Source organism: Nyctereutes procyonoides, unplaced genomic scaffold, assembly GCF_905146905.1.
Source record: "Nyctereutes procyonoides isolate TBG_1078 unplaced genomic scaffold, NYPRO_anot_genome, whole genome shotgun sequence".
Classification (NCBI taxonomy): Eukaryota; Metazoa; Chordata; class Mammalia; order Carnivora; family Canidae; genus Nyctereutes; species Nyctereutes procyonoides.
The window spans coordinates 14,674,834-14,700,934 of NW_026575159.1; the positions used below are offsets into that span (position 1 = coordinate 14,674,834).

Sequence of the window (26,101 nt, forward strand, 5' to 3'; positions counted from 1 at the left end):
TAGGTCATGACCTCAGGGTCTTGGGATCAAGGCCCGAGTTGAGTTGGGCTCTGTGTGCAGTGGGGAGTTTGCTTCTTCCTCTCCCTCTGCCCCTCCCCTGCTCATTCTCTCTCTCTCTCTCTCTCTCTCTCTCTCTTTCTTAAATAAATAAATAACAATCTTTTTAAAACTTAAAAAGGAAAATAGTAATAATGCATCACTTCATAATTTAACCATGAAGATCTACAATAGAGTCTGTTACCAGAGCACCTAGTCATGACAAAAGCTTCATATGCTACCCATAAGGGTCCATCTGCTTTTACCCAGTCTTCACGAATGGGTTGTTCCGGTTTACTTAAGTTTGCTAAGCCTGGCAGGATAGAACTGTGTTTTTATTTGTTCTTTTATTCCCAAGGTTTTAAAGTTTGAGAAGCTAAAAATACCAAAAATGGACAGATAAATATGCCATTCATCATTAACATATCATATATTTTTGAATGCCTGCTTCGTATCAAGCAATGTCCTAGAAAGCTGGGATTTTAAAATGATAACATGGGTGTTCCAGACCCCAAGGGTCTTAATGACTTTCAGAACTAAGTAGGCACATAAGAAAAAAATCTCAAGTCATAATAAAGGGCCATCAGGGACAGATCTACACACAAGGCATAGTGGGACCAGTGCCTCACCTATGCTGAATTTTAAAAGGTATCTAGGAAGTTGTCAGGGATTTGAATTATTTAAGGGTGGCTGGGCATAAATGATGAGATGGGAGGAACTGGACATTTAGGGGAGCTGGAACCTTGTAAGGTTTTTACATAATACTAGGGAGTTTTGAGATTGCTGAAGATGACAGGGCACCATCTTGAGAAAATGGATAAATTTTGAGTGTTTCACCCTCCCTTGGCTAGCTGGATGTAGGGTAGATGGTAGAGGATAGGGAGGGAGCAGGCCAGAAATGAAACATCCGGAAGGGAATATTTCCAAAGAGTCTGGAGGACTGGGGACGTAGCCCTGGACTAGGGCAGCCAAGAGCTGAATATGAACAACAAGATATTTATGCAGCAGAATTTTTTAAAAAGTGTTGTAATCATTGACAACCACTAGCAGTGACATATTCTTGTGGATTCAGTGCCTGCTGGGTGACCTTTTCCACAGAAAGAGCAGCAATCCTCCCTGCTGTTCTATGGCTGTTTCTATTTGAGAAATTGAACATTAGAGTTTTTAATGCAAACTCTAAGTAGCTGTGTGTCACCAACTGAGGGGATTAGCCCCAAGATGCTGTGGCACTTGTCGTCTGTTCTCAGTTGGCCTCCAGGAGCCCATGAACTCCTGGCCATGGCACTTACAGTTCAGGTGAGCTGTTCTTCCAGGAGTGAAAGGCACAGGCAATGGGGTATCATGATTAAGAAAGTGGGCTTCGTGTTGGAACCCCAGATCTACCATTTGTTTCAACTCTCATTTCTGAACTACACTTCGTTGTCTACACAATAGAGATTAGAATATCGACCCCCAAGGGGTGTTATTTAGATCAAACGAGATACTTGCTGCTTAAATTCACACCTAAGTGGCAGAACTAAGATTCCATCGAGGATCTAGCAGAGCTGCCTCTCCCTTTCTTCTTTCTCTTTCATGTTTAGCATATGCATTATTTTCACTTTTTAAGAAATGCTACAATTTCAGTTTCTATTTCCTCTTTGACCCAAGAGATATTTCATAGAGGGCTTTTAAAAACCCAAGAAGAAAGGTTTTCTGTGCTTCAGTTTTGCAAATAATTTTCTACTTATATTCCATATAATCAGATAATGTTGTCTACAGCATCCCTACCTCAATGGAATCTACTGCATTTTTTTTTATTTTATTTATTTATTTTTTTTTGTGAGCTAACCTGTAGTTAATTTTGCCGATGTTCTACTCTGGATTTGAAAGGAAAGGGTATTCTTTATCATCAGTGTAGAAAGTTTGTGATGTATCCAGATCTCCCTTATTAATTACATGATTTGGGTCTTTTCTATCTTTACCGATTTTTGTCCACTTGGGCAGAGAGTACACTGAGTTACCTACTATTAGAACATTTCTATTCCTGCATCATCTATGGTTTCTGCTATAAAGGCCCCTGCTGTGGTATCTGGTGTGCAGTCACAACTGGTGAATGCCCCTTGTGCACTCACCTTTAGCATCAACCAGTCCCTTGTCCTGTTTTGTGCTTCTGGTCTGCATTTTACCCATTCATATATCAAAATCAAAACTGGTACCTTTTGTCAAAACTTGTACCATTTGCCTTGTATTGCCATCTCTGTGGGTTGTACCTCTTAAAATCACTGTGGGCTACGTGTGTCTTGGGTCCAGCACGAAGTTGGGTTTTGCAGAGTCCCCATTTTACAGTCCCCATACTGTAAAACATTTGTTTCCTTTTTTCTTTTTCTTCTCTTCCTCAACCAGGGTCAAGACTCACCTAAAACCATGATCTTTTTTTTGCCCCCAGCCTTACTGAGGTATATTTAACAAAACCTTAAGATATTTAAGGTATATAGCATGGTGATCTATATACACACTGTCAAAGGTCAATCTCATTATCAGTAGTTCTGGGTCCATCTGGACTCAAGTCCCCACCTGGATCCTCTGACCTAGCTGTATTCCCGTCTTCAATCCTGCCCTGTGGTTTTCACACCCTGGCGGGATAGGCTCTTCTGCACCACCCCATCAGTGGTGGACTCCAAGACCACTGATGTAAAAGTTTAAAGAATGCATTCCCTCTCTGGCTTGACAGATGAAGTCTCCAATGTTTGAAGGCCTGATGTCTCCCAAAATATTCTTTAAAATAGAATTCGGTCACTTGGGAGGAAGTGATAGCTGTACAGTCCACAGCTGGAAAGAAGCCTAGAAATCATTGATTTAAACTCTCTCCCCAGACATGAATCTCTTCTACAATATTCCATATTTCCTAGTCTCTCCTGTTTGCATTTTTCTAGTCATGGCAAACTGACACTGTCACCCACATGACAGGCCTGCATTTGAAACCCAGCAAAACCAAGTATTAGCTCTATGATGTTTGGAACTTATATAAGAGCGGAGCCTCCATTTACCTACAAAATGGAGACAAAGTGAAACTCAGGGGGCTGTTAAGAGGACCAGGCAGGGTTACAGTTTCAAGGACCAGGCGGTAATTAATAGAATGCCCCACCTGTATGACAATAGGAGCAATGAGGAGAGTCCATTCCCTTGTACAAGAAGCCTCTACTGGACTCCTGCAGGTTAGAAACCTGCCTGCCGCAACATGGACCTGACGGTATCACTACATCTTTCTATTTTTCTAGAAAAGGAGAAATCTGGCTTTCTAGTATGAAATTTCCCACAAAGACTCAATGTGGTAAATAATTCAAATTTCTTTACAACACTAGACAGACCGTATCTGTGGGATGGGTACACCTGTCGGCTGCCACTTTGCAGTCTCTGGTCTGAAGTAATTAGCACAATGCCCAGCATAAGAGAAGCACTCGATAAATTATGAATGCACCAGATCTAACACCTTAGACATCAGACTTTTGGACGAAAGGACTTGTCTGATTGGGCAGCTAAGAGACCAGGAAAGATCAAGCCCAGAGTAACCAGAACATCAATTGCGAACCCAGGAAATCAGCAGAAATCAAGTGGAACAAAACAGAGAACAGGCTGGAGTGGCTCGGGGAATAATCCTGCCACCTCTCTAGTCTGCCTGCACTGACTCCTCTTTGGCTGATACACCCCTCTCTCTCCCACCACCACAGATCTGATCCCTGTGCAGACAAAACTGGTATGGGAGGCGAGCCGGCTAGATCCTGCAGCTGCTAGAATCAGAAAGGCTAGCAGCTTCCTGAGCAAGCTTATTAGGAAGAAAACGAAAAAAGCTTTGAGCTCTGAGCCAAGGAGGCAACTTCCTCCCCTTCCCTTTGGCTTTTCCCCATCAGCAAGCGACTCAGAACGTGGCCAAATACATCCTACTCGGGTGGGTTGCAGCTGTCCCACACATGTTACAAATAAGGGCCAGTAGAGCTGTCCCTATTTTTAGCATTTGAATGTGGATGCCAAGATCACCAAGATTCCCCATTTGCTGGCTCAATTCCTCTCCTTCTCCTCTACATATCTCTTATTTTCCTCCCAAAGAGATGTTTTCTGTTCAGATGAGTTAAAGTCAGATATCTGGGGGAACAGGGACCCCAAATATTTGCTCGTCTTGCTAGACTCCTTATAATCACCATGGATTGGGAGCTATCTCTCCCCCGTTGCATGAGAAATCGTGTACAGGCTTTGAGAAATAACACTCCAGGATTGGATCAAAGCCACTCCTTTTTCTCTCTTGGGTATAAAGAGAGGTTTGGAGCAGAAAACTGCATTAAGGATCCTCTCATGAAAACTTCCAAGTACACAGCTGAGGGCATGACGTCCAGGGGAGCTGATGTGCTTACTACTCCCTAACATTAATCCTAAATATTATTAGACCTTATATTCTTGAAGGTTTTCCTGCGCGTGTGAAATCCGCACTTCACATGGATTTCCAGCTCAATGAGGTATCCGTTTCGATTATTCCAATTTTACAGATGACAAAACTGAGGTTTGTTGGTTTGAGAAACTTGCGCAAAGCCACATACACTAGCAATGGTAGTCCTAGGGAAGGCACCTGGATTCTGACTCCAATTCTTCAACTCTTCCCAGAACCAAAGCTGCACACACAGATTAGTCATGAGGATAAAAGAAAGGAAGAAGGGTAGAGGAAGAGAGGAAAGGAGGCCTGGCTTGAACACACGCATTATTTCAGCGGGGCCCTCTCAGCCTATTCTCTGGAAATTGTTGGGTGTTTTCAGAACACAAGCACAGCCCTGGCAACCTCAGCGGCCAACACATGGCTGAGATATGGAGATCTCAGGCCCTTTACCTGTTCTCAGGGTCAGCAGAGGCCATACTCCGGGTGACATAGCACATCTTGAGGGGGATGCTCTTCCGATCTCTATGGAAGGAGCAGGGCTGTGATGACAGGGGGTCTGAGGAGCTGGCCCCTAGCCGAGGGGATTCAGGTGGAGGTGTTTCCCAGCCGATCTCTGATACCGGGGAGCCTTTCTTCACATAGGGGGTGGCTTCTCGCATGTATTTCACTGCAAGGAAAAAGACAACAACAGGGCTCTTAAATACATTGCGGCTGAATTTCTGGAAAGCCTGATTGCATTTTTCAGACTTGCATCAGATGAGCTTTTAATACCAAACCTCTTAAATTCTGAACAAGAGTCACAATTTCTGTTCCTCTCAAAACAGTTTTTCTGTTATTTACATTCTATACCAAAGTCGTATTTAGAACTTGTATGACGATGACCTGAACTTGAGAATTACTTTCAGCTTTTTCAATGATGACAACTTTTATCTTTTCTGATTTTAAGTTTCATTCTGGGGAAGAGACTGAAAGACAAGTGGGCAGAGGAGAAAGCATAACGTAGGCGTAAAGGCACATAATTGTTCGATATGCAAGTAGGGAATCTGGTAGCCACATTCTCTAACCACGTCCCTATTCAGGAGCAAGAACAGGCTTTTCAGTTAATAGTGCTAAGAACATATATGCAAAAAAACAACAAAATAACCTTCACATAAAAGTACACTTATTTTGCAATGGGAAAAATCTGTAAGAGCAGAAATACCTTCTGTAAGCTAAGACCAACCAAAATGTCCATAAGAAAAACAAAGTGAAAGACCTTTATACAGTCATTTAAAAAAATGAGATAGATACAGATGTGTTGATGTGGAAAGACCTACAAGATCTATTATCAGCTTTAAAAAAATGGTAGAGAGAAGTACACATACTGTCATCTTTTGTATATAAATCATAAATACCATAGTCTTGCATATATACAACTATTTCTGGATAGGGACATAAGAAAATGTGAACAGCAGTTAGCTGTGGGGGGTGGAAATATAAAAGTCAAGCTGATGGAGAGATAGACTTTACTATTCATTTATTACCCTTTCATACCATCTTTATGTTTAGCCAATATGTGCATATTACTTTTGTAGAATTAAAAAAAATAGTTCAAAGGCTGAGTGGAGCAGACTGAAATTCTGCTCTTTGATGTGTTTCCTCAGTCTTAAGAAGTTATTTGCCTATTCTGAATTTAAGCATTTGGTCCTTAGACAGCTTTTGTATTGACAGGGCAACTAGATTCTTGGAACATGCAATACAAACTTCCACATCCTTCTCACTGCCATTTGCACAGTTTGGTTCTGTGCTGCTTTGGGGTTGGGGTCTGGGGGTGGGGTGGGGGGCAGATTTGGCTAAGTTCCTTACCAGTACCTGTTTTTACAAATGGCAGTGGACTGGAATGGGTACAAACTAGAGAACATTTACTCCAGATCTTTGATGATTCAAGTCCACAAACTAACACCTTTACTGCACAAGACATGGAGCCAGGTTTCCAGAGACAAAAACAAGCAATAGGTAGTTTCCATACTCCAGAATTCAAAATCACAGGTGACTATAATGAATGCTGCTGGGTCCCATCAGATCCTTTCCATCAGCCTAAGCACATATTTCCTAGCTGCTATGTGTTGGCTGAGAACAACTCTTAGCTGCCCACCTGCCCTGGAAAATGGCTTTGGCCCAACAGAAGAGCTGCTGACAGACAGAGCTCTTGAGCCCCCAGACAGAGGCTCTGCTTCTTGGGAACCCCACCTAAGATAGTGACTTAATATAATACATAAACTATGGCACAAAACAGAATGAGCTAGCTGAGTGTTATAACAGGAATAAAGTCTGCTGGAAGAACTCACAAGGAAAAGATTCAGTTTCTAGGGAGTATGAGTGACAAGTTAGGTTCACAGCAATTTAATCAGGCCAAACACACCAAGATGCAGGCAATACCGACAAGATACTAGCAAACTCAACCATACGTTTCAAAAATAGTCATACTAATTCAAGACAGAGACGCCATTTAGTACCAGCACATATTTGAAGACAAGATTTCAGGCTTTTAACTGAATATAAGTGCAATTGGGAGAAAACAGCTCCACGGTCGCCACAAACCTGTTAGCACAAGCTGCAGTTACAGAAGAAGAAAGGGCATTCATGGACAGGGTATTTTAAGGAAAATTGTTTATTTGTGGGCAATACATTTAAAGAGGAACACAGACATACCTGAGAACAAATGCAGAAAACATAAGGCGAGATATTTAAGCCATCCAAAGCTGGAGTAAATAGACCTATTTTGAAGACACTGAATTTTTTTATTTCTAAAAATGTTTTAGTAGAAGCTAGAACACCACTTAGCTTTGTACATTATAGACTGGTACTTATTATATACAGGAAATTCAAGTATCAGCTGAGATGGTTTGAAGACTCTCCTTTGGTTGTATTATTATCATTCTGGCTGGAGTAGGGGAGGAGTGGGGTGGAAATGAGATTCCAGAGATGCTTCATGAAGTAGGTGTGATTTGTACTTGGCCTTAAAGGGTAAACATGACTTTAAAAAGTAGAGATAGGAATCACAACCCTTCTTTTATATAATGTACTCTGATTTACAAATTGTACTGCAGTCTCAAAGGAAAGGAAAGTTAAACCTCAATTTGAAGGGAAATAAAGAATGAACATTTATTATATGCCTAAAAATGTATGAAACCAGGTGCTCTACATATTTTCCCACATTTAAGCTTCAGAATGACTATTCAGGGCACTACTGTATTTATATGACAACTAAGGTACAGAGGAAAAAAATGGGTAAGGGATCTTTCACTTTTTGAGTATCCATGTATCCTCAAACAATAAAAGAATAAGTTGCTATTCCTTTCAGAGCTGGCTAGAACGAAATGTCTTGTAGGGCTATTCTTATTTTGATGGACACTAGGAGCTTTCATATGTTATCTTTGCAAGACTAGAATTATTTTTACACATCAGTGCAATAAGACACAGAGGTTTAGCTTATGTGGCTGGTAAATGGTGGAGCTGGAGTTTGACTTCCCAGAGATCATATTCTTCTTTTTTTTTTAAGATTTTTAAATTTATTTACTCATGAGAGACACAGAGAGAAAGGCAGAGACACAGGCAGAGGGAGAAGCAGGCTCCCTGTGGGGAGCCTGATGTGGGACTCGATGCCAGGACCCTGAGGTCAGGACCTGAGTCAAAGGGAGACGCTCAACCACTGAGCCAACCAGGGGCCCTGAGATCACATTCTTTAATGAAGTCTGGCTACCCCACCTAGATAACGGAGGCAAAATGACAAGCTAATAGGTTTGGACTTTATTCCATAGCCATAGAGGTCTTAGTCTATGAGTGAGAGGATAACAAAATCAGAGGTTAGCTATAGAGAGAACTCTGGCAAAGTAAGATCAGGTGTACTCAGGAAAAAAATATTAGAGGTAGGTCCACTATTCACAGAGTATAGAGAGTTACTGCCAGAGGTACCCTGAGCAATACTCAAAATACTCATGGAAAGCGTGACGTGTCCCAGAAATGTGTGGTTTGATGCACTCATGGGTAGAAGCATGGAGAATATGGCAAGTCCTAGCCCAGAAGCCAATATTTACCAAGTAACCACTTCTTGGGAGGCACAGAACTTGGGGAATTTATGAAGGTGAGAAGACATAGCCATGCCTTGAAGAAAGGATTGGAAATGATATTCAAAATAGTAATCCTTTTTAAGTGACCAACTGAAAGTAAACACAGAGCAAATGATTTAACATGGTAGGTATGATAATTTAAAGATTATTCATTCATCCAAAATCAGTCATTCCATCATATACTGAGGACTGCTGTACATGAGTGATGATAAAAAAAAAAAAGTCCCCGTTTAAAAATATTGTAAACTTGTTAAAGGGGGAAGGGAAGTGAGTAGATGAGGTGAGTTCTTGTGTTAATCTTAAACTAGGTTTAAGGAGGTCCCAAACTAGACGAGTCTCTAGGGGGCTGGCAAAATCAAATGTGAATCCCTTCTGGAGGAAGGCAATTTCATTCTAGGCTTCAAAGAGTCCTATGAATCATTTTCAAGGACAATGAACAGCATAAAATCTAAGAAAATGTGGCACACATAGAAACAAGGTATCATAAGCAAGAACTAGTAAAAATAACTGATAGCAGTGTCAGTCCTAACACAAACTACAAAGCAATAAATAAGTTTACCATGTGTAAAGAAACAAACTAAAGTCTGGGAGAATCTTCCAGGAGAATCTTTTTTAAAGATTTATTTATTTATTTGAGAGAGAGTGAGAGAGCACACATGCAGGAGGGGAGGGGCAAAGAGAAAGGAAGGAAAGTGAGAATCCCAAGCAGACTCCCCACTGAGCATGGAGCCCAACATGGAACTCGATCTTACAACCTTGAGATCACGACCTGAGCCCAAATCAAGAGTCAGATGCACAACCAACTAAACCTCTCAGGCCCTCCTTCCAGAGAATATTTTTTAAAAAATGACTTAACAAATTGGTAAAATAACCAAATAGAATGTCAAATAGTTACTGCTATATAATATATAACTATAATAAATAAACCAGAATTAAAACTTCAATAGGTGGACATATCAAAAGAAGAAATTAGTGAATGAACTGTAGATCAAAGGAAATTATACAGAATATAGCACAAAAATATTTCTAAAAATGGAAAATATGGAATAGAGATGTGGAGGATGAAGTGAGAAGGTCTAATGAATGTCTAAATGGAACCCCAGAAGGAAAGACAGAATGTGACAGATGCTAAGGATTGTCCTGAAGGAAAGACAATGACCCATGACTTCAAGAAACCGGACTTAATTTTGATAAACACCTGTGTTCCTCTCCATCAAGACAAAGCGATGGGGTCATCCTGCTTTCAACCTCAGGTAGACTAAACCTCTCCTTAGAATCCATGTTTCTTCTGAGAGCTTGGGACATCACCTCTCCCTTCCACTAGTTTTGTGAGGAAGAGTCAGCCAAATCCCTAAATGAGTCCAGAGATCTCCGGCACCACCAGAAAACAAGTTCACATTTTAAAGGGGTAAAAACAAAACAAAACAAAAAAAAAAAAAACAAACAAGGAAACAACGAGGTTATCATCACCTTTCCTGAATAAGGAAATCACTGAACTGTTTCCATATCAGTCTTGAGGAAGAACAGGTAACATTAACACATCCCTGCATAAAGCCCTTTTGTTCAAGGGTCTTGCTTCTCATTGATATGTATAGAAAAGAGAAAATGGAGAAACTTGTTTTTGCATATAACAAAGAAAGCAACAGAACATTGCCATTAGATCTCCGAGGGCCCACATTTTCTGGTCCAGAGGAAGCAATAAAATTGTCAGAATATTCTTTGCTACAAGGCTTGGTCATCATTTATGAACATAATTCCACCGTCAAGCAGTCCCTCTCCAATCATCAAATGAGGCCTGGGGCTAAGTCCCTTCTCCCTTCAAGCAGAGAGTAAGAACAAGGTGGCCATGCCTGGGTGTGGTAAAGCAGTGCCTCCCACAGAAAACAAAGCGTGTTCAAAACCTTTGCTTGGTTCTTTGTGCCTTGGCCTCTTGAGACTTCTATACATTGCCCTAAAAATAATGAGAGGATGGTCTAATTCAGGGAGGGTAAAGTGTTACCTACCCAGAGAAGGGATTTGACTGCAATAGGTGTCCCAAATTACAGTGTATTAAATGATACAGAGGTTCGTTTTTCTTTTACTAAAAGTCTAGAGCAAAAGAAAAGGACTGCCAGGACAGCTTCACTCCCTGAGGTCATCAGAGGCGCAGCCCTCTGGCCTCTCCCTGCTCTGCGTCTCTAGCCTGCCATCTGATAATCCAAGATGGCTGCTTGAGTCCCAACCATGACGACCAAATTCCCATCAACGGGAGGAAGAAGTGAAGGACACACCCTGCTTCCTCCCTTAAGAACACTCTTCAGAAGCTGACACACCATATCTGCTTATAAACCATCGACCAGAATTTAGCCACATGGCCATTTCTAGAGGGAAAAGAAATGTTACTCTTAGCTCTGGACAACCTGGTGCCAACCCAGCTAAAAACTGGTGGAGGAGGGAGGCTATCACTGTGGAAGAAGAGTCTAGACATTAGGGGACAACTCTGTTTCTACCACTCAAAGAGATCCCTAATTCAGCCCATCACAACTAGATTTTATGACACATGAGTACAAATAAGTGTGTGTTGGAGAGATCAGTAAAAAGCACAATGACTAGATTCCATGAACTCTGCTAAGTGATGTTTTTTTTTTTTTTAAATGTATTAACTCATTAGAACATCACAACAATTCTATGACAGGAGCACTGCAATCATCCTCATTTTACCAACGATGCAGTGATAGAAAAGGGTTAAGTCATATCCCCAGATTACAGTGCAAGCATAGGCAGGAGCACGAGTCCAATCCAGTCATCCTGGCTCCACAGTTCTTGCTTTTAACTACGAAGTAATTCTGTTTCTCACACTTTTTTTTTTCTTAATTAATTGAATGTGTGTGTATGCGTGTGTGTATTTAAGCCAACATTTTTATGCACTAGGAGAAAACATCCAATTAAGCGGCTATTGCCTGTAACATAAGAGAGCTTGATTTTGTAAGCCTAAACTATTAAACTATGGCATTTCAATAAATGCCTTTTAAGACATTGTAATATGTATGCATAACAGAGGGTTTAACCTGCCAGAACTGAACAGCTAGTGTTTGCATAATTACACCTCCGTGTGCTTACAGACAGTAATTTCAGGCAAAGAGCTGTTGAAACCGATCAAGAAGCAGCCAGGACCCAGTTCAGGGTGCTCATAATCAGAACTAATTAATAAACCATGCCCTTTCTGGGCATCATGAATTAAAAACTGTGGTTGAGCAATTAAAATTCCAATCTTCACTTGCAAAATAAGAAAAAGGGGGTGGGGTGGGAGGAGAGCGGGAAGGGGGGGGGTCTTCAAACCAATAATCCACCAAGTCACTTTCAATATGTTTCTGGTTTGTCATCTCAAGGGCAAGCAGTTGTGAAGCTTTCGAAAGAACCTTCAGCAAAGCCCAAGTTTGCAAAGGCCCCAAGTTGCCACAATTAAATCTTTGTTGAGGCGGCCAGATGACATTTGAAAGGAGAAGCACACACGGGCTACTAATGAGGAAATGCTTTAGGCAAATCCAATCAGCTCTCCTACCAGGCTGGTTTCTGAGGAGCCAGCAAGTCCTTCTGACATGTGCAAGGCTTCTTCTCAAAAATAACAACAAAAACAACAACAAAAATGGATTTCCAGATTACAGGAAGGAAAAAAGGTATTTCATTACTCTGGGGGATATGAACTCAAAATGTGCATTCACTAATGTGATTAAGGGGAGAGGGGACAAGCTGGAGGCAAGAAATCTGGGTATTCGGGCCTTGAGTGAAACTTTCAGGCTGGGGACAGGTTGGTGACAGTGGGATTTGCTGACAAAATGCAATGTGAGACTTTCCCTTAATGGCTTATCCGTAGGTCATTTCAGACAGGAAATAAGCAGATGGAGACCCTCAATAGTTCCAAAAGGGCCAAGAAATGATGAAAGAAGTAATACAAGCTTCTTGGAAGGTATAGCTAACATCTCAGGAGGCGGAGTAGTGAGGTGGAAAGAGAATTGGCCGTGGGAGCCAGGGACCAGGGAGGGTCACAGTTCCAGCTCTGCACTAACTAGCTCTCCAGCCCCAGGCAAGTCACGTTCCCCTCCCAGACCTCATTTTCCTTACCCTTCCAACATTCTATAATTGCTTGGGAAGCTGTCTTTTCTGACGTTAAACAAAACAAAACAAAACAAAAACCACTTTTTCTTACCTCATCTTGCTCTTGTGTCTTCACCAACAAATAGCTCTGTTAAAACGTGTGCTACATATTTGGTTCTTAGGTAGATGCATCTTCTGACTTTTTACCAAACTCTATGGCCATCTGACAAATGTGACAGCAAGTCTATGTTGAGATTATGTATTCTGGTTACTTTTTCTTTGGTTTAGCAGAGTTGTCTAGAAAAGCCATTGTTTTCATTCACTTAACAAAATGTCTTTCTCTTCCATTTTGCCGGGGGAAGTGGGGTACGGAGGGGAGTCCTTCAAGGTCCGATTTTAAGAGACATTTGAAGGATGGCCCAAAGGTTCTTGTGAAGTCATAAGGACATTCTGGGTGAGGGTACTGAGTATTAATATGTGGCATCAGGAGTAAGATAAACTGGTTATTAATTGGCTAAGTAATAATTGGCCTATTAAAAACTGATCTCAAAATTACCCTATTTTATTTTATTTTTTTAGATTTTATTTATTTATTTGAAAGAGAAAGAAAGCCAGAGAGAGAGCATGAGCAGAGGGGAGAGACAGAAGGAGAAACAGACTCTCCACTGAGCCAGGAGCCCAATGCGGGGCTCAATCCTAGGACCTTGGGATCATGACCTGAGATGAATGCAGATGTTTAACTGACTGAGCCACCCCAAAATTATTCGATTTTAGATAATACAGTAATTTGATGTCATCTGCCTTGATTCTTCAACGAAGCAAGATTATTGCCCCAAGAGAAGCCTCCAGAGACCCAAGGAGAGTATCCTATCCCATGAGTCCTACCAACACTCAGAAACACCCTGCCTGGTTTGGTTATCCATTAATACAACAAACATTTAATGAGTTTCTGATGTGGGCAGGGCTCTGAGTGTTGGAATTACCCCAATAAACAAGACGGACCAGGTGGCTGCCCTTGAGGTGCCTGCACTGAGGTGTACATACATGTGCATGGGGGCGGGGTGGAGACATTAGACAAATAGATAAATATAGGGCACTGCTCTGAAAGAGACATGCACCAGAGGACTGGGGTCTGTCCCAGTTCCCACAGAGCCACTCGCTAGCTGGCCCCTGCCCACTCGTATTGTCATCTCAGCTGACTGACTCTCACTCGGTCTCCACAGTTCAGATACATGCCAGCCATAAAGAAATTCACAGAACATGCCATGCTCTCTCCTGCCTCTCTTCTTTGCACATGTGGTTCCTTCTGCATGGAAACCTTTCTGGAAAACTTTCTTCTCTTCATCCTGTCTCAGTTCAGGTAAAACCTTCTTCTTAAGTCCTCCAGATATGCATTCCTTTTTTTTATATATGTACACAGATTTTATTAATTAATTAATTAATTAATTAATTAATTTATTTATTTATGAGACAGCACACATGCACAAGCAGGGGAGAGGTTGCAGAAGGGCAGAGGGGGAGGGAGAGGTAGACTGCCTGCCCTGGGATCATGACCTGAGCAGAAGGCAGATAACTAACGGACCAAGCCACACAGGCGCCCCCAGATATGCCTTCCTTAAGCTCCAACCATGTCTTGTGACATCCACGGATATCAGTAGCATCAGGACATAAACATTATGAGGATGGCTTTGCCATGCAAGGCACTGTGTTCGTGATCTTAGATTTAAGCACTTACACATCAAAGTTATTTGTCCAGAGGCTTCTCTGGTGGAATCATAAGGTGCTCAGAGTTGAGTGAATGCTTTACAGTAGAAGTTAAAATAGTCTAGACTCTGGAATCACTTTATATCATTTATCTTTTTTTTAAAAAAAAAGATTTTATTTATTTATTCATGAGAGACACAGAAAGAGAGGCAGAGACACAGGCAGACAGAGAAGCAGGCTCCTCACAGGAAGCCTGATGTGGGACTCAATCCCAGGACCCTGGGATCATAACCTGAGCCGAAGGCAGACACTCAACCACTGAGCCACCCAGGCATCCCACTTAACATAGTTTCAAATCTCGCCTCTGCCGCCTATGGCAGGCAGTTAACTGGGAGGTTACATTTCCTTCATCTTTCAATACTTCCATTTGTCCATCTGTAAAATGGGGATAAATAGCAGGGCCTATCTCAGAGCTGCTGGTGGAACAAATGACTTCATACACACAGGGCTCAGAACTGTGTCTAGCACATAGTAAGTGCTCATTAGCATCAGAGAAAAGGAAAACCTGGTATTCACATCTATATGTAAGCAATTAACACAACGTCCAGCTGTAAAATATGGAATTGTTGAGAAAATGAATGACATTAATAGGGTCTCCAAGACAGAATTTTTCACAGATTTGTTCTTGAGGAGGAGTCTTATAACTGTGCAGCAGAGGCCAGAGAGGATCTGTCACTTGTCCAAAGTTTCAAGACAAAACAGATGAAGGTCAGAAAGCCATGTCCTCTGTCCTGTAGAATGGGGGTTAGCAAGCTTTTTCTGTAAAATGCAAGATAAAAAATTTGGGGGGTTTGTGGACCTTCGAAGCTCTGTCACAAGTATTCCATTCTAGAATGAAAGAGCCACAGAAAACATGCAAACAAATCAGTCTGGCAATGATATTTTCTTTACAGAAACAGGCAGTGGGCCTGATCTGACCCGAGAACTTTAGAAAAGTAACAATAACTAGCAATTATTGACTACTTACTATATATTGGGCCCCATTTTAAAATGTCTGAGGTATACTAGCTTACTTAAAAGCAAGTTCATGAAGTAGGTTTATTTTTATGCCCACCTCACAAGCAAGGTGAGTGTGGCATGGAGACTTGGGAGACCTGCCCAAGAGCTCAGGGCAGCGATTAGCAGAGCAGGGACCTAGACTGAAGTCCAGCTCCAAAGCATCCAGTCCTGAATACTAGAAAATGAATCAGCTCAACACTGCCTCCACACATGGACAAATGCTCATGCCTGAGTCCTGTTTGTCCAACCATGAACATTTTAGAAATCATGCTTGTAATACATCATTTTGTCTAAAATGTTTTCCATATATTCCTTTTCTCATATCAAACCCAAATCTTATACCTATCATTTGTATTCACTGATCATGGTCCTACTCTGCAGAGATACACAAAGCATATTAAGTATCATATAACTAATAATACATAAGTGTTTGGCTTTCAATAAAGAGAAAGATAAGCCAGATTAAAAAGGAGATTGGCATCCAGATGTTATAGGGCTCCTGGTCTACATTCTCTCAGAGACCAAAGGTGGTAATGGATGAACTTAATGTGTGACAGGCAAACAGATGATGCTTTTACTACATCAGGTCCCTAGATAAAGCTGGAAGAGACACCCAGTGCCTTAAATGACAAAACTAAGATTTTAAGAGTTTCACACAGCCTTCCTCTCAAAAAAGAACTATAATAGGAATAAGATGGAACATTCTGTCATTGTATATACAAAATAAGCATCTCTGTAACATGTAGGATAGAAGAACTGTATTATAGTTAATATGAAGGAAAGTCCTAAGGATTCCCATGACTATGGCTGCCATAATAAATAGGACATTAGGCTCCACTGACAGGAGTATGGTGATCAGCAGAGGAGAGGACAGTTCCCCTCTTTATCACTCTGGTTGGCCCATACCTGAAACCTGCATAGGTTGGACAATGCTTAAGATTTATTTATTTTTATTTTAGTGTGTGTGTGTGTGTGTGTGTGTGTGCGTGTGTGTGTGTATGCATATGGGGGGTGGGGTAGCGGAGGTAAAGAGGGAGAGGGAGAGAGAAACCCAAGCAAACTTTATGCTGAGCACGGAGCCAGATGTGGAGCTTGATCCCACAACCCTGAGATCAGACCTAAGTTGAAACCAAGAGTGGGATGCCCAATTGATTATGCCACCCAGGCTCCCCAGATTGAACAATGTTTAAATGAGGGTAAGAAGGATGACCAGGTTGTTGAAAGGTTCAAGAAACAAAGAAAACAACTTAAATGAGAGACCTGAAAGCACAAAAGGAAAGAGTCTGGAGTCTGATTGCTGCCATCCAATTCCAAGCTCTTCTATAGCTGAGTTCAGTGGTCTTATGCAAATTATTTAGTTTCCTCATATGTTAATTCTTTCATCTATCTCAGAGGATTATTGTGAGGATGAAGTGGGTTAATACAAGTAAAAAAAATGTATAGGGAGGGATGCCTGGGTGGCTCAGTGGTTGAGCATCTGCCTTCGGCTCAGGGCATGGTCCCAGGGTCTGGGGATGGAGTCCTGCATCAGACTCCCCACAGGGTGCCTGCTTCTCCCTCTCCCTATGTCTCTGCCTCTCTCTGTGTGCCTCTCAAGAATAAATAAAAAAATATTTTTAAAAAATGTATAGGGAACTTGGCATAGTAAATATCAAAAGGGTTAGTTACCATTATCAGGAGTTAGCCTAGGAAAGAGATTTATGGGACCTAAAAAGTGGTGGGTTGGGCTACACCCACTCTTCGTAACTCTGTTGAGTAGAGCCACAGTTAGTGAATACAAATTACAGGGGTAAAATTTGAGCTCAATGTAGAAAAACACTCTGAGGTAGGGAGTTCCCTATTGCTAATGATATTTCAAACAGAAACCAGATGAGTTATGTCCCATGTTGCAGAAAGGATTTGTCTACCCTGTGGAAGGACAGATTGTATCTAAAATCCCTTCCAGTTATCATGTTCCATGTTCCTTCTGGAAAGTGGGTGCCTGAGCTGTCTACTCCAAAGACTCCATTACAGTGAGGACAGGTCATGATAGTAAACCACGTAAAATCCTGCTGTCCAGTTCTTCATTCTTCTGTGCTTATTGGCTACATATTAGTTACATGATATGGGGATAGCTTCCTAAGTCTTAGAATCCTCACCTGTAAAATGAGGAATACAACGAATTCCTTAGAGAGGCCATACAATGTAGTACTTCAATAAATGAGCTCTGGAGCCAAGGGATTGAAGTTTAAATCCCAAATCTTCTACTTCCAAGCTGGGCTTCTTTGAGTAAGGTATGCCATATCTCTGTTTCTCAGTTTCCTCAGCTGATAATAATAGGACCTATTTCAAAGAATTATTATGAGGATTAAATAAATTTTAAAATTTATACAGGGCCACCTGGGTGGCTCAGTTGGGTGAGAGAGTCCAACTCTTGGTTTTGGTTCAGGTCATGATCTACAGGTAAGGAGACAGAGCCCTGCATCTCTCTCTCTCTCTCTCTCTCTCTCTCTCTCTCTCTCAAATAAATAAATCTTTTTCAAAAATGTATTCAAAGCTCTTAGAACAGTGCCTGGCACATACTTGGCACTCACACTGAACTATTACTATTATGTTGTCATTGCTGCTGTTGTTGTTATTATTGTGGTTGTTCTGAGATTGAAATGAGAAAATGAATTGCAAACACCAATCAATCTTTCTTAACTATAGGAGATGTCAAAATCATCAATGCTTGAAAGGATCACTTCATTATTTATTCACTACATATAAATTAAGCCCATACTCTGCATTCAGTGGGACTAGACTCTGCAAGACGGGTGATCAGTTAGACTTACAAGTTCCTGGTTCTGAGAATTTTATGATCATGCCAACCAGAAAAGGCACAAACCTAAAACCTGGGAGTTGCCTTTGAATATAATTCAGCACACACACAAATAGCCTAAAGTGTATTCATCGGATATTAGCAAGTGCCAAGAGGACATGGATTCTGATGTCTACAGACTTGATCCCTCAACAATTTGCTATAAGCTCCTCACCAAGCAAATAAGTATAATTTCTCGTCCTTGGGAAAATACAGTAACTATTTTAACAGCTATCCTCTAACATCTGAAGACAGGAAGTGAGTAAGGGGTAGAAAGGATGTCTAAATACTCAACTCCTAATATTATTTTTACTCTTTCTTATACAGAAGATCCTATGTGAATAGGACTTTACGTCAAAAGGCAGGAAGCACTGCTCTCACTCCCTCCTTACAGGCAACTCTGGAAAATAAACCTCTATTATTCCAGGTGTAGCTTGATGAAAACATCCTGCAGATCAAACTCAGGCTCAGTAAATTTGCAGCTACTTTTCAGTGGCAGAAGCCCAGAGTCATAAAGCTTTTCCAAAGGAAACCACATTAAGTAAACAAAATATCATTAGCAAGGGCAGACTCAGGCCAGGTCTGAGATTTTTTTTTTTAATCATAGCTCAGATATGCTGCAGAACCAAAGCAATCATACAGGCATATGGAGGGAAGGAGATGGTGGGAAAGGACTCTGTAACATCAGGGTCCCCCACACTAGTCAATATTATAAGCACCTGCTATTTCAAAAGTGCATGACAGTTTAAAACACTTTCATGTGCACAATCTCATTTCCTGCCTACTGTCATCTCCACAGAACAATGCATAAACTAAAACTCCTGTAAGAATCTGGCTGTACTTATTTGCTTGAGACTTCCATGGCTCAGGAGGTAACAGCCTAACAACTTTCCCCACCAAATTCTTCCCCCCCCCGCCAAGTACATGTACTGTGTACACCCAAACACACCTTCCTCAACAGAACAATGCCTACAGAACACACCTGTTGTGTTGGATTTTCTCCTAAAGGCCAAATGTAGCTTGGCCTTGTTTGTAATTCTTTGAGGAGAGTAATTGCCAAGAACTGTAAGAAGTAGATCAGGATAGCAGGGGAGAGGCCTACACAAGCAAGCTTCTTGGATCTGCCTGTCAGAGCTTGGAGAATAAAACCTTACATGTTTCTCCCCTAAACCTCCAGAAGCTTCATTGGACTCTGAACAATCAAGATAGAAGAGCTTGTTTTTTGTTGTTTGTTTGCTTTGCTTTTTAAAGAAGTCTAGAGGGGATGATGATGAACATCAGAAAAGAGATACAACGTTTTATAATAAATAGACCCATAGGAAAATTTAACAATAAAAGAATTTATTAACATTAAACTCTGAGCTTCAGAGAGTTTAAATATCTTACCTCCATGAAGCAGCAGCCCTGGAATTGGATCCCTCAGGTTCTAAATCTAATATCTCATCTAAGAAATCTCATATCCACAGCTGTAACAATGCAACTGGTTCAGTGTCATGGAGACATAGGTTAAATTACTAATGAGTGATGAGTTGCTATGAAAGCTGGGAAAAAAAATCTATGGATATGAGGGGGTTAAACTAATAAACATTCTCTAATCGTATCAAAATTCAACTTATCAATATTCCACATCTGTCATAAGGGAAAAATCTAAAGGTAGCATAGGAAAAACCAAAGAAAGCAGAAAATCCCCTGGAGTAGATGATGAAATTAAAATGGTAACAGAAAAATCAGTATTATTTTAGTAGGGGACGGGTAGAGGAGGAGGAGGAGGAGGAGAGAGAGAGAGAGAGAGAGAGAGAGAGAGAGATTGAGAGAGAGAGATGGAGAGGGGGAATCTTAAGCAGACTCCATGCCCAACATGGAGCCCTACATGGGGCTTGATCTCACAACCCCGAGATAATAACCTGAAATCAAGAGTCAGACATTTAACTGACTGAGCTAACCAGATGCCCCAGAAAATCAGTATTCTAGATATAAGAGGAAATAACAGATAGAAAAGAGATTTAAAAAATAATAAAGTAACACTTTTGACAGATTTATGATAATAAATTTGAAGACTTAGATGAAATGCACAAATTCCTAGGAAAAAATAAACTTACTAAAACTGACCTAAGTAGAAATAAGAAACATGGCTAATCCTATAACACCTGGAATGGAAACACTGGTTAATATTCTTCCCACAAAGAAAACACCTGAACCAGATGTTATCAGTGAACTCTACCAAATTTTCAAAGACAGATCATTCAAATCTTACTCAAACTACTTGGGGAAACAAAGACAACCTCCCACAATTTAAACTGTGGAGCTAATATAATGTTAATAATGAAATCAAAGAAAATTTCAGAACGGAAAACTGCAAACTCATTTCATTCATAAATATAAGTGCAAAATTTTAAACAAAATATTAGTAAACCAAGTCCAACAATACATACAGAAGACAGTACATCTTTGGTCTGGGGAACTGGGGGACCTTGCCTCAGTGGCATTTTTGATTGACTCTGCCTTAGGGCAATAAAAAGTTTTAATGATTTTTTCAAATTTTACAATATTAAATGTGTTATCTACATTGATATATTTCAAGTACTCTTTCAGCCTATACAATACCATTGAATTTAATACCCAGAATAAGCAAACCATATCACCATATTAGCAATATCATGAGTCACAAAATTGATCTGAGATATTTTTCAGGCTGCTTGCCCCCGGCTTGTTAAAACTCTGGTTTTGGGTTCCAGTGTTCTACTACAAACAATGGTTTGTCCCTTGCATGAGCCATAAAGATTTATGGTTTAGATTCTTCTCTAAGGGAAGGCAAATATGCCTTAAAATATTTTCTGGCAATTATTTTGAGGTTCATCTCTGTACTCAGGTAAAGTTGCCTTTTAGAACATTTCTGAATATGTGCTATATATTCTCCAGCTGAATATTTGTAGAAAATATATGAGTTATGTGTCATTAGCCCCATTTAACAGTTGCAGATACCGAGGCTTAGGGAGGTCAGGATATGTTCCACGTAGCCATTTGTGGAGGAGTCAGAAGCATAAGCCAGATTGGTCTGACACAAAGCCTGTAATCCCTTAGCTAAACTATATTGGTGCTTGAATAACCCAATAAGCTTCCTGTTTAGTTTGAGCTTTCCGTTCACAACACCCACAACCTCCTCCCTCAACTTTCCTGTTCCTAGATTAGATCTTAGAACAGAGATAGTGTTTTAGAACAGGAGGAAGGGTTTAAATCATCTGTTCAGTTCAATGGCTACTTCCCTTCTGAGCTTTGAGCTTTACTTTTGCCCTATGCTTGGTCCTGGGCCGTCAGTCAAGAAGGTGGGGTGAGGGGAAGATGGTGGAGATAGGGAGAATTTGGAACATAGGAAAATATCGCTAAGATTGCCACCCCTAAAATGATTCTAGGGTGTTACACATCTGCCAGTTCCCTCTGTACTTGTTCTCTTTGCTGCTAGAAGGTCTGCCTTGGTTGGAAATGAGAAAAGGAGAAACCATTTATGGTACATTTTTTTAATAAGAAGCTATAAATATAGTACCTGGCTTAATACACACAACTACCCCATGAGATTAGTATTGTGAAATGGGAAATCCTGGCTATGAATTAGAGACTGAACACTCTCACTGTTCATTGACCAGGCCATCCAGGTTTTCCTCAATACAAACGTGTTGTGGAAACAGCAGCAGATGGAGCCAGATATCTTGAACCAAAGAGTTCAAAGTATTTCTGCATGGAAAAATATAAGTGCTTTACTTTCTATTAGGCTCCAAACTTTTCACTCCTTTTCCTTTTTTGTTCAACAGACAATGCTTATCTAAAATATATTATACCTTTTAGGATAAGCCTACAAGTCATGCAGGATTTGTGACCTGAGCAGGCTCAAGAGGGCTCTGACATAAAATAATCAAAGATTTATAGTCTAATATGCTACCTATAATAACAGAAACAGAACCGAAAAACAAACTTTAACCATTATAGCAGTGTATTCTATTTGTCAAATATAAAAAAAAAAGACTTCCTTTCTTTTTTATTCTTGGGTAATGCCCTCAAATACTTTTTAAATGGGTGTTCTGCTTTAAGAAAGTCCACCCACATTAAACTATATACTATACTAATTACTTCTCAGAAATAGTTCCTTCTAGTCCAACAATCATTTACAAACATTAAGACATATTTCAGTGAATCATACCCAGAGTTCATGGAATGGCAGATTCAAAAGTGGATTATACTTGGAATGAATACTCTACCAGAACTTAGAAATACATGGCACTTTCATACTGTGAATGAAATACCTCCAATTCTAAACTGTTCAATAATGACTTGTTTGCCAAAACCAAGAGGTAGGGCAAGGAGCACTGGAAATACTAAATCTTAGCGATATGTGCATTTTTCTACTATGATGAAAAATTAATTATATGGCCACTTGGAAAGATACAGCACAGATAAATATTTCACATTGTAAGACATATGATAGTGGTAAACTCATTACTACCATAGGGACATTTATTCCTCCTTTAACCAAAACTGTGAATAACAGGGAACATTCATTGGTAATTCATAGACACTTATGAACTGTCTATGAATGACCAACCATGTTTATGGCTCACAACAATTCCTTTTACATAGGAAGAAGCTGATGCCCAGACAGGTCTACTTGTCCATCACTACGTGCACGGTATATTGCAGAGTGGGAATCTGAACCCACTTTACGACTGCAGCTCTAGTCATTAACCATTATTCATGTTGCACATCTGAGACGCTGGTCCTCTTCTCGTGGCTCTTTCTATCATCTGGCATGTGCTTTCAGAAACCCATCTCTACTCCCAGGATGAAAAGCATCTGAAAATGCACTGACCACAGAGTGGAGTAATATAAATATCATTGTTCTTGGATATTGTTCTAGAGTGAAAAACCTTGCACTTGAGAGTTAGGATCCCGGCTCTCTCCTTTAGCTGCATGATAATGGACAACACATTTAATCTTCCTAAAGTTCAGCCTCCTCATCTATGTATGCCAGTAGAAATCGTAATTTTTTTAAAGATTTTATTTATTTATTCATGATAGACACAACAGAGAGAGAGGCAGAGACAGAAGCAGGCTCCATGCAGGGAGCCTGATGTGGGACTTGATCCCGGGACTCCAGGATCATGCCTGGACCGAAGGCAGGCGCCAAACCGCTGAGCCACCCAGGGATCCCCTAGAAATCATAATTTTTAAAACTTACACATAATTTACATAAAGTGAAGTGCTCAGATCTTAAGCGTATCATTCAGTTAGACTGGATGAATGCATATTAAGACAGAGAATATTTCCATCCGCCTAAAAATTTCCCTCATGTTCCTCTTCAGTCAACCGTCCCTTACGCCATCCACAGAAAAGCAACCTGATTTACTTACTCTGGAATTTTCTATAATGGAATTATACAGTCTGTAGTTATTTCTGTGTCTCTGGCTTCTTCTGCTCGGCATGATGTTTTTGAGATTCACCCATGTTGTAGTGTGTCATCATTGTCCATTCCCAACAATGACAATTTGAAATAAGCATTAAAAGAAATAATGTACATTATTACCAGTTAAATGGTCTCTCCCAAAATAATCCTTTTTCAAAAGAGGAAACCCAGGAACTGAAGGGGAGGGATTTTAAATCTAACACAGACTGGAATATATTTGGGGAACTTATTTATTAGTGGCTCTCATATCACACTCTTTGTATGTTTCAGGATATTGATTTCAGAAACCCTCGTGTTTGACATTTTGGGTGAAAGTGGATTAAATTCAGCCTACCAGACCATAAATTAATTTTCTGCCACACAGAGACAACTCTGATAGCATACCTTCCCAGTGTATTTCTGAAACATCCCCTTTTGCCCACCATAGAGGTGGAGGTCCACCTACGTTAGATTCCATTTGAGAGACCAGAATGTGAAAAGCCATGCATTAACGCTAGCCTGCAGCTGTAGCCCAAGTTTATGCTGTCAGTTCTGGCCAGCTGTGTAATTCAATTTTTCCACAGGAGCAGGAGCCTGCCCTACAGAAGCATGAAACCAATACTGCATTTCACAGAAGGTGATCTGGCCACAATAAATCAATCCATGCTCTACAAGGAAACGATCATTGAGATGCCTATGTTAAGTCCTTTCTCTCTGGCAGAGGCATCACTAAACGCATGGTGTCAAGGGGAAGCAGGTATCATTCCAAAAGGGTTTTCCCAACCATCAGTATTTCAACTCCCATTCCACTCTCAAGCAGAAAGTTCAGAAGCCAGATGAGTTTTGGGAATGACCCCTTGTTCTGATAACTCAGGCAAGAAGGATGCCCAAGAGGAAAAAGGAAAGTATACAAAGTTTATCAGAGCTTCAAGTCACATTTAGAGCAAGGTATAGAAGAAATCTCCTCCAAGTTCCTGTAAACCTGTGGGTGTAAGTTTTTACCCTGCTTCCCGCAGAAACAACATCTGTTCTTACATTCAACACAAGCAACCTCTGATATTTATTGCATTTGCTGAATGCTGAAAGCATCTGAAATGTTAAACCTCTTGATCTGTCAGCAGTCAGATTTCTGTGAAAAGATGAGCTACATAATAGCACAAAATGGAGAAATTTCATGTACGCAAAAGACATAAATCCCCATCACAATAGAATTCTCCTTCAATACACAACTATAGAAGTTGTAGAAAATACATCCAACCTTTATCTTAAAATATTCTCTTCATTTTCCTATACACACATAGCTCCGCTTGCTTTAATAAGGTACATCCAAGGTCATTCGGTTGTGACTTAACCCATTCACTTCTCCAAAACAGGTTTAGATTAAATGCAGGAAAGTCGAAGCATGTGTTTGGTCTCATTAAGCCCACAATATCCCTATGGGAGAAACAGGGAATTTGGTTCATTATCCTAACTGTTAATGAAGGATAAATTGCTTATATTTAAGTGGGGGTTTACATTTTATTTTTATCCAACATTCAAGTGTCTTGGTTCTCATCAAAATTTCAGGCTGGCAGTTACTCAACAGAGTCCAGAAAACATCAGCAAATTAGTTTGCAGCATATGAGTTGTGCATCTAGGGGAGAAAAGTGGTTTAAAAAGAAAGGAAAAAAAAAAAAAAGAACCAGACTTTGGTTTTATGATGTAAGGGTGTCCCCTTTAAATGAGTAATAAACAAAAAGATGCCTAGAATGTATGAAAAACAAAGAACATGGATAGGACTTGATTAAATTTCTATGCAAGATTTCATGTGACATCAAGCACTGAGACACAGTTACTTAGCATAGACCAGAGGGTCCCATTACTAGAGGCTGAAATGACAAGTAAGAGAGGGGGAATGCTTCTCTCCTATGTCTCCTCCCCCTTCTCATTTCATGTCTCTGAAGCACTCCCTGCATTCATGATCCTGTCCTGCTTACACAGCAGTGGGGGAAATATTTTGAGAAACTAATCAAGAGTCTGGACTAATCAAAAAAGCCTGGTCTCAAACTCATCAAGGAACTAGGGTTTCTGGAGAGAGCAATGAAAAGAACCAGCTTATAACAATTAGTTCTGGTCCTATTTATCTTGGGAAATTCCTTCTGATTTAATCTAGGCACAATCCCTCTTAGAACCCTAGGAGTCTTGTTGGGGAGTTATAATGAATGGTTTCAATCATTTCCCCCACTGGATCCTGGGATCCTTCATAAGGGAAAAATTCGCATCTTTCAACACTGTTATTTTAGGGCTGAGCTCATCGTTGGCACCCAATAAATGTTTGATGAATGCCTGAATAAATGAATGAGTGAATACAGGAATAAATTTTCCTACCTCAAGCACATTTGCCATAGACTGCCTGCTTAAGGCTAGAGAATACACTCTGTGCAGATTTCTATTATTATTATTATTAT

The 26,101-nt window shown here is 40.4% G+C and overlaps 1 protein-coding gene across 2 annotated transcripts in view; it reads right to left on the minus strand.

Annotated features, from left to right (window-relative positions):
* Nucleotides 1–26,101, minus strand: part of SNTB1 (syntrophin beta 1) — a 234,257-nt gene that overhangs the window by 127,192 nt on the left and 80,964 nt on the right. For both annotated transcript variants that reach the window (XM_055313935.1, XM_055313936.1), the window contains exon 3: nt 4,889–5,105. In XM_055313935.1, the coding sequence (XP_055169910.1) occupies nt 4,889–5,105 (217 nt within the window). The remainder of the gene's footprint in view (nt 1–4,888; nt 5,106–26,101) is intronic.